The following is a 13,266-nucleotide window of genomic DNA, read 5'->3' as shown; positions in this document are numbered from 1 at the left end:
CAATTGAACCAACAAAATCAAAGGTGGATGATGTGACATGGTGAAAGGCAGAACTAAGTGAGGTGGCTAACTTGGCTGGCATGCAGAATTTAGGGTATATATGCTTTCACTCCCTCTTCATGTTTATATATCTAGGGTTAGGCAATTACAATATCAATTAATGTTGTATGATCAGTGTTAAGTAATTTGATAATTGATTGGGTTAAATACATGTAAAAGTCGTTTGGCGAACTCTAGGAAGCCGACTAGGAAGTTGGGTGTACTCAGAGTACTCGGAAATTATAAAATATAAAGAAAATTAGTATTTGGATATATTATATAGTGTCAAATATCATAGTTACTAATATTTATAATAAAATAAGTGAATATCAATATAAATAAATGCATTTTTAAATACTAAATCATTTTAAAAATTGCTAATTAGTAATTAAAAAAATGATATTAGCTTTTAATATTATTGAAATAAGAATTATGTTTTAACTTTTATGGTTAAAATCGGTCTAAGTTGACCGACCAGATCTGTTTCTGTTTGAGGTTCACCAAATTTGATCGATTTGTAGTAACTAGGAAGAGTTAAAGAAAGTCGTCTCGTCGCCATACCTTGTAGCGATTACTCGAGAGTACTCTGCCTTCTCTATCACTTTTACGACATTGGTTAAATATAATTACGATTATTTCTCTCTGAAACAAACCGAACTTATATGCTAAATCCCTTGATCATTTCTTTTTCATATGTTAAATGGTTTCATGTATATCAGCCTATTTGTTGTATCTATTTTGTAACCACATATGTGTTACTCTCCAACAACTTTTGTGGTCCAGAAGGTGCAATTCCAGGACCTTATCTGTTGGAATCTGTAAATGTAAACTAATCGCTCCACTGTTACCGTATATCCCCGAAGGGATGTAAATATAAACTGAGGTGTTAATTGCTAAGTGCCAGTTCTTTGAGTCATAATAGTTTGGTAGTTCTTTCTGCAGGTTTCCAAAATCTCCCAAATACTCTCTTTCTTTCCGTTTTTCTACTTCCCCAAAAGGGCAGAAATCTATTAATTCATGGACTAGAGTTTCGTTAGCCATATGTGCCAACGATCAATGAAAGCACCAATGAAACGAGCTAAGTCATGAACTGTAATTGATAATCTAGCTGCTCAAATTAACATTTTTATATTAAGTTAAGAAGAGATTCAAACTATAATGAACAAGAGAAAGTAACGAGAAAATGAGATAATTAAGACGGGAAAGAGAAAAATACATAAGCCAGTTCACAGATGCTATTTACAGATCCTGTTGATCAACTTTAGCTTGTTGGGCCTCCTGGATTCGGCCGACTGTTTGAGCTTGTCGGGGATTGGGTCCATAGGTTCATAACAAAAAAAGTCACCGATTTCCACATGATGACATGAACCCATCTAACATGTAAGTGTGTAACCTAACCATCCATCTTGTCACCAATACCAATTAAATATTTTGAATTGTGGTAGTACAAGTTTAATTATTTTAGGGCCTTCATCTTATATTTTGATTAGCAATTGTTGTGCATTCTTCTTCTATGGGTGTTTTTGTTTTCTAGTTTGTTAGCCCACATCTTTGTCGGTGAAGGAAGCGAAAGAACACGACAGGGAATATTCATGTTATTCAATTTACTTTAACCGTCTACAAATGATCGAACACGAACGGTTAAACGAACAGGGTTTCTTGTTTGTTAAGAAAATGAATGTTTTCATCTTCGTTCGTTAATAGTATAAACAAGCAGTTCTAGAATGTAAACAAACAATACAACTGAATATAGATGAATGAGTAGACGATAACTGACAAACATAAATAAATGTAAACAAACAAACACTAAACATTCATTCACGACCATTAATGAATTAACAGTATATGTGATTGTGTTTGTTCGTTTATTGAATAAATAAATATAAACGTGTGTTTCGCCGAACGACTCGTTGAATGCTCCTTTCGTTTACATGTCTCGTTGCATCTTTTTGGGGTTTTGCCATTTTGGTGTTTTCCTCTTGGGGTTTTTCCCGAGCTGGGCCAAAGTCAAGTTTCTAGTTCACTTTTTTCATTAATAAAGTTTATCGCCTTCTATATTATAAAAACTAGTTTTAGAGCCCGTGTCACACACGGGATAATTTAAATTATAAAATTATAAGTAAACAAATAATTACAGAGTATATATGAAAAAAATGGATATTTTTCAATTTATCAATTTATCACACATCAAAGAAAAGTAGAATATTAAATTGTAAAAATGGATATTTTTCAAGAACTATGTTTTTCTGAGCTACACCATAAAAAAGATTTTGATAAGTTTCAGAGAGCTTCTTGACTTTGTCATAATGACAACATAAAAAATAACATGTTAAACTGTTCAATTTTGTGAATATTTTATTTCATTTGAGCATAGTTTTGCATGACATACTTCACATACAACGTTCTGATCACAATTGAAGAAAAAAATAATGTTGACATAAATATTTCATATTTGATAAAAGTTAGAATCATTGCTAGGCATGGGGTGGTGTTACGAAAGTGTTCGCAATCTTTTATTAAATTTTAATAGTTGATGGAAAAATAGTCAGTTTGTCAAATCCCGAACCTTTTGATTATTTCAAAAAATAATCTTAAAAATAATTTTGAAACCCGAATCATGTTTAAAATTCTAACTTTCTTACTTTTGACATTTTAAAGTCAACACTTTGAACCCATAACAAATTTTACGACAAATCTATTTTGTATTCTCAAACTTTTAAAAAATACTCAAAATTTTCATTTTTGACCCGTAATAAATTTTGACCTAAATTTATTTAACTTGTACCAAACAATCTATTTACCAACTTTTGACTCATAAAATCAAATTTAAGTTCCACAAAAAATCCGAAATAATTTTTTATTTGAAAAACATGATTTGTTGTTGATTTTTAGAATTCACCAAGTACTTTGAAATATATAGTAAAACAATATGTTAATATTTATATTTACAAAAATAATAGATATATTATATAAATATAGTGTAAAAGGAAAGTGAATAATTATTGATTTATTACATACATATTAGTGTATATTAGTTTTGGAGAGAAAAAATTGTGATAATTAACCAAAACATGACAAGTGTCCACATTTATTTTACTTTATTAGAACAGGTAGATATCGTTAACGCTCAATTCATCTATTTACACCCTTATTTTTGTGCATCAATGAAAGGCAAACACAACAAAGGAGTCTTACTGATGAAAATAAAGAGAATTCGTTCTAGGTATCGAATAGAACATGAACCGAACTCGTATTTGCTTAAACACATTTATTAGCAAAAGGCCGGTTATAAGAATATATGTTTTTTATATGGGTATTTAAAGTAAAACGGAATGCTTACAGATTGATAAATAAACACAAGAGGTGGCCTTTGGTGAAAGGATACATGCAACAACCTGGGATTGACTATGATGAGTTGTTCACCCCGGTAGCACGAATCGAGAGGATACCATTTTTCAATTGCTCTCGTGCAAATTAAATTCAAGGAGATGCGACTTGCGAGATTTGCAAAAGATGGAGGACGTACCCTATAGGTTTCAGGATTTGGGGGGGGGGGGGAGGGGGGGTTGAATATGTTGGAACTTTGTTTACTTGGTTTCATCCCACATCGGAAGCAAGAAAGAAAATAACTTTGTTTATAATCACTAGTTTGGGCTCTTGTTGACTAAATTCAGGTTCCTATATAAGGATCATTGATGGAGAGAACAAATATACCCACAACAAAGTTTTACACAAATTCGTCTTGCTTATTCATTGAAGAAGGAACATAGAGAATTTCGTCAGAATCAAGAAGTAGTCATCTTGGTTGATTGTTGTATCCTCAAAACAGATCCGTACACAAGAAATTTCTGTTTTAGGATACTGCGTGCAGGCCTCAATCTGATTATAGTTATAAATATCTTCTGCAATTTGAGTACGTTTCTTCTTTGTATCTTGTTCATTAAATGCCATTAAATATATTTAGTTTGTATATTTGGATTATATTTATTGATTAGTGAATTTGGTATAACAATCTAAAACAGAAAAAAAACCTGAGGAATGGATTAACAATCCATCATCAAATCACATGTGGAAAAACCTGAGAAATTCAAAGGTTCGGATTTCAAGAGATGGCAACAAAAGATGCTGTTCTATTTAACAACTCTTCATGTTTCCAACGTTCTCATTGATTAAACTCCATCATATCCTCACGGAGAAGGAGAGAATCCAACCACCGCTGCACAAATGACTGAACATGAAAGGGCAGTGGAATCTTGGAAAATGAATGAATATAATTGCAGAAACTATATTCTGAATGCCTTAGATAATTCCCTATATGAAATATATTCTACTTTTGCAACTGCAAGAGAGATATGGGAATCACTTGAGAAAAAAAATACAAAACTGAAGTGGCATGTTCCAAGAAATTCGTTGTTGGAAAATTTCTAAATTTCAGAATGGTGGGCACGAAATCTGTTCTCAAACAAGTGGAGGAACTTCACGTAATTGCACATGATCTTGAAATTGAAGGTATGGGCATAAAATCTAACTTTCTTGTTGGCATAATCATTGAAAAACTTCCTACTTCCTGGAAAATTTCAAATTATATCTTAAACATCTAACTCATGATATGAGTTTTGAACAACTTATATTGAGAATCCGGGTTAAGAAGATAATAGATTGAATGAGAAGGCTGATGCAAATTCCTTGGAATCAAGTGCAAACTTTATAAGTGAACGAAATTTACAGGCCCTAAAAATTCTTTCAAAGCCAAAGAATAACAACTACAAGAAAGGGAAGTATACAGGCCCTAAAAATTCTTTCAAAGAAGGCAAGTACCATGTTCACAACAAGAAGAAGTTTAAAAAATCTTCTGGTCCTTGCTATGTTTGTGGAAATTATGGACATAAAGCCAAAGATTGTCGACACAAGAGGGGCCAAGGAGGCAATAATGGAGGAAACAATAGAAACAATGGTGGAAATTCTGGTGGAGATGCTTCCGGTCAAACCAATATAGTTGAATCACCAAATCAGTTTGTTCCAACGATTCAAACAAACATGGCATTCAACTGCGTGGATTGATACTGGAGCAACAATACATATTTGCAACTCTCGCACCATGTTCTCCACATTTCAAAAAGTCAATGAAGCTGAACCAATGTTCATGGGAAATGCAACTTCTACAAAAATCGAAGGAAAGGGAAAAGTGAAGCTGAAGCTAACTTCCGATAAAGAACTTGTACTTAGTGACATTTTGCATGTACCCGAAATTACTAAGAATCTGATTTCTGGTCCGGTTCTTAGTAACACGTGATTTAAACTTGTATTTGAATCTGACAAATTTGTACTCACCAAAGGTGGGATGTATGTAGGAAAGCGCTACCTTAGTGAAGGGCTCTTCAAAGTCAGTGTATTACCTTTGTACTATGGTATTGAAACACCAAACAATGATGTAACCAATGTGAATATTAATGCAATAACGGGCAACTCTACCCCTAGTTCTGTGTACATGCTTAATGGTTCTTTATTATGGCATTCCCGATTAGGACATGTTAATTTTCGTTCCGTTAAAAGAATGATAAAACTTAGACATGTTACCAAAATTCTCATTTGACAAATCAAAAAAATGTGAGGTTTGTGTAGAAGCTAAATTTACTCAACACCCTCACAAATCTATACAAAAATCTAAAGAAATCCTAGGTTTAATCCACTTTGATTTATGTGATTTTAAAGCAACACCTACAAGAGGAGGAAAAAATTATTATATATCATTTATAGATTATTACAGTAAGTATTGCTATGTTTATCTGTTATATACCAAAGATGAAGCTCTGAATTCATTTAAGAATAATAAAGCTGAAGTTGAAAATCAACTAGAGAAAAAGATCAAAATTTTAAGGTTAGACCAAAGAGGAGAATATTTATCCAAAGACTTTGATGAATTTTGTTCTTTACATGGTATTATACATCAAACAACTACTCCTTACACTCCGCAACAAAATGGAGTGGCATAAAGGAAAAATAGAACATTGAAAAACATGATTAATTCAATGTTGATTACTTCTGGAGCACCACATAATCTGTGGGGAGAAGCGTGTTTAGCAGCTAATGCAATACTTAACAAAATTCCTCATAAAAAGAGTGACAAATCTCCTTATCAGCTGTGGAAAGGAAAATTACCCTCTTACAAAAGGATGAAAGTGTGGGGTTGCCTAGCTAAGGTACAAGTACCTCTTCCTAAAAGGACTAAACTTGGACCTAAAACCTTGGATTGCATCTATCTTGGACCTGCCAAGAACTGTGCAGCTTATAGGTTTTTAGTATATAAATCACATATTGATGATATTCATAATAACACGATTATGGAGTCAACTGAAGCTGAGTTCTTTGAAACTATTTTCCCTTATAAAAATAAAGGAAAAGAGTTATTGAGCTCAAGGAAAAGACCTTTACATAATGGACAACATGAGTCCATTCTTGACAAAAATTCACAATCATATGAGAATAATCCTTCCAAGGTTCAAGAAGAAAATCTAGAACCTAGAAGAAGCAAACGAGGCAAAATTACCAAGGACTTTGGACCTGATTTTATGACCTTTGTAATAAGTGACGAACCTCATACATATAAAGAAGCAATATCTTCTGCTGAAGCTCCTTTTTGGAAGGAAGCAATCAAAAGTGAAGTGGATTCCATTGTGCAAAATAATACTTGGAAACTGGTAGATTTACAACCCGGACACAAACCAATTGGGTACAAATGGATATTCAAGAAGAAACCTAGACCTGATGGTACTATTGCAAAATATAAAGCTCGTTTGGTAGCTAAAGGGTACCGTCAAAAAGAAGGTCAAGATTTCTTTGACACCTATTCACCTGTCACAAGAATAACATCAATACGAACATTGATAGCAATAGCAGCCATCCACAATCTGGAAATACACCAAATGGATGTGAAAACTGCATTTTTAAATGGTGAACAAGATGAGGAAATCTATATGGAACAACCTGAAGGGTTTGTGATAAAAGGTCAAGAAAAGAAAGTCTGTAAATTGATCAGATCACTCTACGGATTAAAACAGGCTCCAAAACAATGGCATGAGAAGTTTGACAATACACTACTATCAAACGGATTTAGAATAAACAAATGTGATAAATGCGTATATGTCAAACAATACAAGAATGCATATGTCATCATATGCTTATATGTGGATGATATGCTGATATTGGGCACTAGCTTAGATATCATAAATCAAACAAAGAAGATGCTGCACTCCTCCTTTGATATGAAGGACATGGGAGTAGCAGATATAATACTTGGGGTAAAGTTAAAAGAAATCCGGACGGATATAGTCTTACACAGTCTCATTATATTGAAAGCGTACTCAAGAAGTTTGGGCACTATGATGACAAGTCGGTTGTTACCCCATTTGATCCTTCTAGTCATCATAAGAAGAATCAAGGTGATAGTGTAGCACAACTAGAATATACTCAAGTCCTAGGAAGTCTAATGTATATTATGAACTGCACTAGACCAGACTTGGCATACAGTGTAAGCAGACTGAGTAGATACTCTCATAACCCTGGGAAAGATCATTGGTATGCATTGGTAAGAGTACTTAGATATTTAAAGCATAAATTGAATTATGAGTTGCATTACGCCAAATATGCAGCTGTTCTTGAAGGATATTGTGATGCAAATTGGATTTCCAACACCTCTGAGGGAAAATCTACAAGTGGGTATGTATTTACCCTAGGTGGAGCTGCAATATCATGGAAATCAACTAAGCAAATTGTGAATACTCGTTCTACTATGGAAGCTGAATTTGTTGCTTTAGATAAAGCTGCTGAAGAAGCAGAATGGCTCAAAAGCTTCATAGAAGGTATTCCTTTATGGCCTAAACCAGTTCCTGCCATTTGTTTACATTGTGACAGCATGGCTGCTCTCACTAGAGCTCAAAATCAAATATACAATGGCAAGTCAAGACATATTAGGCGCAGACACATAACTATTAGAGACTTGCTTAAAAATGGAATTATTTCCATTAGTTATATAAAGTCAAAGGAAAACATAGCTGATCCTTTGACAAAAGGCCTTAGTAGAGAGCAAGTTCTTTTCACATTGAGGGGAATGGGCTTAAAGCCAACACAATGAGTCACCACCTGGCGGAAACCTTACCTAGCAACATTGGAGATCCCATGGTCTAGGTTCAAAAGGAACACTAGTTGGGGAAGACTCACAAAATCACAAACACAAAGGTATGCTCACTCTTATTTGATATTTATATTGTGTTTTCCGTTGATGATTTAGGGTTGACTACTTACTCTTAATAATGCTGATAGCTTTATAGTGGGATAAACACGGATTGTTCCAGATTAGCATTACCTATGTGAGATGGATGTGAGGTCGCATCTTTGAGAGCTAATATGGCTAGGTTCTCTAAAAGTCTCATGAAGAAAGGATTGTTCATGACTGAAATGAACACAACGGTAAGAAATGATCTATGCTTAGATATGACATTTGTGATATTTCTTGTCTAGTTCTACTACACAGCGTGGTTAGTTCAAGACTTATAGTTCACTACCCACAAAGTAGATCCAAGTAGTATTCACTATGAAAGGTTCAAGTTTAACAACACCTATTCAAATGCATGTCCTATCTTATTTCCTAATTCGAATATCAAAGTTCTCTTATTTTCTATTCAAATGTTGGGTATTGTTGGTGTTTGAATAGAAAATGTGGGGCATTGTTGGAACTTTGTTTACTTAGTTTCATCCCACATCGGAAGCAAGAAAGAAAATAACTTTGTTTATAATCACTAGTCAAGTAAACTCTCAAATGGAGACTTATTGGGTTAAGATGATTAGGCTTTTTATGTGTGTGTATATCGATATATAATGGGTCAAAGATAGGGCCTTGGGGCTCTTGGGCTCTTCTTGACTAAATAAAATTCGTTTTATTTTTTTTAACAAAGAAAACAGTTATAGTTTGATAACTGAATTAACTGTTTGACAATACAAAACAGTTTTTTCAGGTTCCTATATAAGGATCGTTGATGGAGAGACCAAATATACCCACAACAAAGTTTTACACAAATTCATCTTGCTTATTCATTGAAGAAGGAACATAGAGAATTTCATCAGAATCAAGAAGTCATCATCTTGGTTGATTGTTGTATCCTTAAAACAGATCCGTACACAGGAAATTTCTGTTTTAGGACACTACTTGCAGACCTCAATATGATTATATTTATAAATATCTTCTGCAATTTGAGTATGTTTCTTCTGTGTATCTTGTTCATTAAATGCCATTAAATATATTTAGTTTATATATTTGGACTATATTTATTGATTAGTGAATTTGATATAACAGAATATTGGCAATATCTAATTAAGCCTTGGAGTGCCAGGAAGGGATTTACCAAATGGAGTTCAACCCATCGATTTAAAAAAAAGAATTATTGTTTTAAAGAGATAGATAAGACGGAATAGTCTTTTGATTACTATTAGCATAGTAGAATATGCATTATATCATCAACGTTGTTTATTTGTTTATATGTATGAGACAGTAACCACTTCTTTCTTATAATATTTATAAGTTATTTATTTAATACGTCATTTTGTTAGCAATAATTGATGTTAAATATATATACACCCTCACCCACCTAACAATTAGGATATTGTTTATTGTCTAGTTTTGTATGTAGGTGCCTTTGTCATTATCCATAAACAATAATATCTGTTCAAAATAACTGTTGGAATATCACCCTCAATAATTATTAATTAGACAAACGAATCTTGGTCCAGTTTAATGTGTATCCTTTTCTTTATCCAAAAACATTAAGATTCGTTCAAAATAATAATTGAATAGTCGTCGGTCGTCCATATATTTTTTTTTGTTTCAAACTATGACGTCTGATATTTTTAAAACCTAATTTAGAAATTTTGAATGTAAAAGATTTTTAATTTGTTTTATGTATTTTAACATAAGTTGAATAAGAGGAGTACTTAAGTGATCATTATTGATTGTATTTTTAACATAACTTTTTACTCTGTTGTCGATCATTCATTTGTGTAGTTTGTATGTATAACCCTTAAGTCTAACATTAGTTGGATAGAACAGCTTTTGAACCCTCTATTGGATTTATAACTCTTTCTGGCTACCTTCTTGCTTTTTGTTAGTTTATAGTTTATACATGTCCATTATTTAAAAAATAAATATATATGATCTAGATTGGCATGACCACTCGTGGCACTGAGTTACATTTCAACCACAGTGTAATCCTAAAGATGTTACCTAAACATGACCATATTTCCTAGCTCGTGCACCCAGAGACCTACACATTACCATGTGTATTTCACTATTTCCCACCTATTTAGAAAGCATCTTTTATTGTTCTAGAGAGAAACTTATACAAATTATTTGCCCATCTTCTGAACACATCAAAAGTGTAAAGCAGCATACGTCACAACATACGAATTAAGATGAGGATTCAAAAGACTACCTTTGCTCGTGTTTAATTTTGATACCACAAATTCCAACATAAACTAATAGTTACCGGCAAATTAAAGGAAGTATAACACTATCAAAAACAGGAAGGTTTGGTGACACGATTGATCCATTTTATCATTTTAAACAGTTTGTCCTTTATATCTCTAACTATCTAACTAATATATTAAAGCAATACATGTTACACATGTCCTTTAAATATGTCATTTACATAGGGTGCCAACTAATCAATTTCATTTATACATATTCCATCTAATTAACTAATTTTTTAATTACCACTCCTTCAATTTAATACATTTTTATGTTAAATCATTTGACAATTAATGCATTTAGTAATATTTAATATTTATTAATTACCTCAAATAAACCAATTATGACTTTCTTAGAATTATTATGACTTTCTTATACTTATATTATTAACAATTTCTAATTATCTCAAGTTAGTTATTACCTAAAAAATAATAACCGGTTTCCACATTTTGATCAATTTGCTAATTTTTTTTACAGAGGTACTACGAGTTTACAGGTCAAAAGTGTATAATCTAATATTAAAGCAAGATGATTTTCCCACATGACATCATTCTAGGGCTTCTACATAAGATGTCACGTAAATGTCATGTGAGGAGCTTCCTATTTTATCATCTCTTCTTCTAAACACAACATGGGACACAAACCCTTTTAGTTATGTTATAACCCGTGACTCAGTTTTTTAATTTTTTTAACAACCCGTGTATCACACGGGCTCCATCCTAGTTTTATGTTAAACAAAGATAAGTTTATATTTAACGTTAAATTAGAAGAACAAAAATTTACAAATATGTTTCAAAATCCGGACTTAATTTGAACGGTGTTAATGGAATTAGCGTACCTAAGATTGATAAACAATAACTAGCTCCGAGATGCACGCCTCACAACCCTATCTATTCGCCGGGAACCCAATTGAACTCTAATAAAGGAAACGCTTCTGAATACATGAGAGTGACACATACACCACGTAATCGTCAAGAATTAAGCTAGCAGCTAAATTGTGTAAGCATATATCTTATATGCTAGGACATATACGCTGTGTATGTTTGTATATATATGTTGTTCTTTGTTTCTTGTTTCAATATAATGTCATTCTGAGATAATAAAATTTTCCTTTATGCTACATTTCTTCTTTTCTTTCCGTGTCATCATTCTTCAACGATTACATGGTATCAGAGAAAGGTTCTTAATCCTGCTTTTCATTTCAACCGGTTTCTCTCGTTTCGTCGGTTTTCTCATCTTCATCTGATCAATTTCTTTGGCCATTCTTGTGTTTTGTTCAGAAATTGATTGTTCTTTGATCAATTTGGTTTGTTTCTTTCAATATATTGTGAGATTTCTTCTCTTTTCTCCCTTTTTTCATCATTCCAGAAGTTTTAACCATTTAAACCTCATTAAAAGTTCAAAACATGTCATATTCTTATTTCTGAACAGTTTCTCAAAGTTTCCAGATCTTTTCTCTTTCTTTCTCGCTCAAAATCTTGATTTTTTCATTTTGATCAACTTATACGCCGTATAAGTTTCCACTTACACGGCGCATAAGTCTCAGCGTATATACTTATACGCCGTAATATACGGTGCATAAGTCTTCTGTTCTTTCTTTTCGTGCGTTTGTTTCATTTTCCTATGTTTTTCAATGGCAGCTTTTGCATTTATGTTATTACAAATATGACCATTGATTTCTCCAACCCTCTTTACCTTCACCCTTCGGATCATCCCGGTATGATTCTCGTTTCTAAATTCTTTGATGGTACTAGTTTCGGAGCTTGGAAAAGAGCAATGACGACTGCTCTGTCAGCTAACAACAAGCTCGGTTTCATCAACAACACTTTAACCATGCCAGATAACGAGCAACAACTGGCGATTTGGCAGCGTTGTAATGACATGGTGATATCATAGGTTCTCAACACTCTCACTGGACATCATTAGTAGTGTTTTGTATGCTGAAACTGCTTAGATTCTTTGGAATGAGCTTAATTCCTGCTATGGTCAGACAAATGGTGCTAAATTTTATCAGTTGCAAAAGAACCTTTGCCAAATCACTCAAAGAAGCAGTGATATTGCTACTTATTTTGCCAAACTGAAGTCAAATAGGGATGAGCTTAATGCGATTAATACCATTCCCTCATGCACTTATGGAGCTGCTCATTTTTTTGCTAAGAAAGATGAGGACCAAAGGCTGATACAATTCCTTGTTGGCCTTAATCCTAGTTATGACACGATCAGAAGTAACATTATGATGATGTAGCCTCCTTCTTTTATCAACCGTGCATATAGTACTCTAATGCAAGATGAGAAAAAAAAGGAAATCACACCACCCTTGATTTAACTACATCTTTTGCATCTATGAATGCAAGAAGTAGTGGAGGAACAGTGGAAAATAAAAGAACTTTGATGTGCACCCATTGTAAGAGAAATGGCCATTCAGTGAACAAATGTTATAGACTGATTGGTTTCCCCAAAGACTTTAAGTTCAAAGGATAGAAGTTTTCTAACCTTGCTGAAGATCAAGGAAAAAGTGATCAAAGTCAGCCTAAACAGCAACAAGGAATAACTCAGCAACAATATCATGATCTGATGGCTTTATTGCTACAATCTAAAGTTCAACCTAGTACTTCAACCACATACGCTACTAACAGTGCCACAACCATCAATTAGGACTCTTTCTAAGTTATAATGTCTTGAAATTCGTCAAAATAATATTCAAAATGCAT

The 13,266-nt window shown here is 33.1% G+C and overlaps 1 protein-coding gene across 1 annotated transcript; it reads left to right on the top strand.

Moving 5' to 3' along the window:
• Positions 1-12,220: 12,220 nt before the first annotated feature.
• On the top strand, positions 12,221-12,800 carry LOC143532624 (uncharacterized). The gene is made up of 2 exons (XM_077027626.1): positions 12,221-12,439; positions 12,546-12,800. The coding sequence occupies exons 1-2, from the start codon at positions 12,221-12,223 to the stop codon at positions 12,798-12,800; spliced, it is 474 nt and encodes a 157-aa protein (XP_076883741.1).
• Positions 12,801-13,266: the final 466 nt, after the last annotated feature.

This window comes from Bidens hawaiensis, unplaced genomic scaffold, assembly GCF_021521415.1.
Source record: "Bidens hawaiensis isolate Kalapana, Puna unplaced genomic scaffold, B.hawaiensis_p1.1 tig00009513_1, whole genome shotgun sequence".
Classification (NCBI taxonomy): domain Eukaryota; kingdom Viridiplantae; phylum Streptophyta; class Magnoliopsida; order Asterales; family Asteraceae; genus Bidens; species Bidens hawaiensis.
Note: the sequence above shows the minus strand (reverse complement) of the source record. Positions and strands in the feature narration are given on the sequence as shown.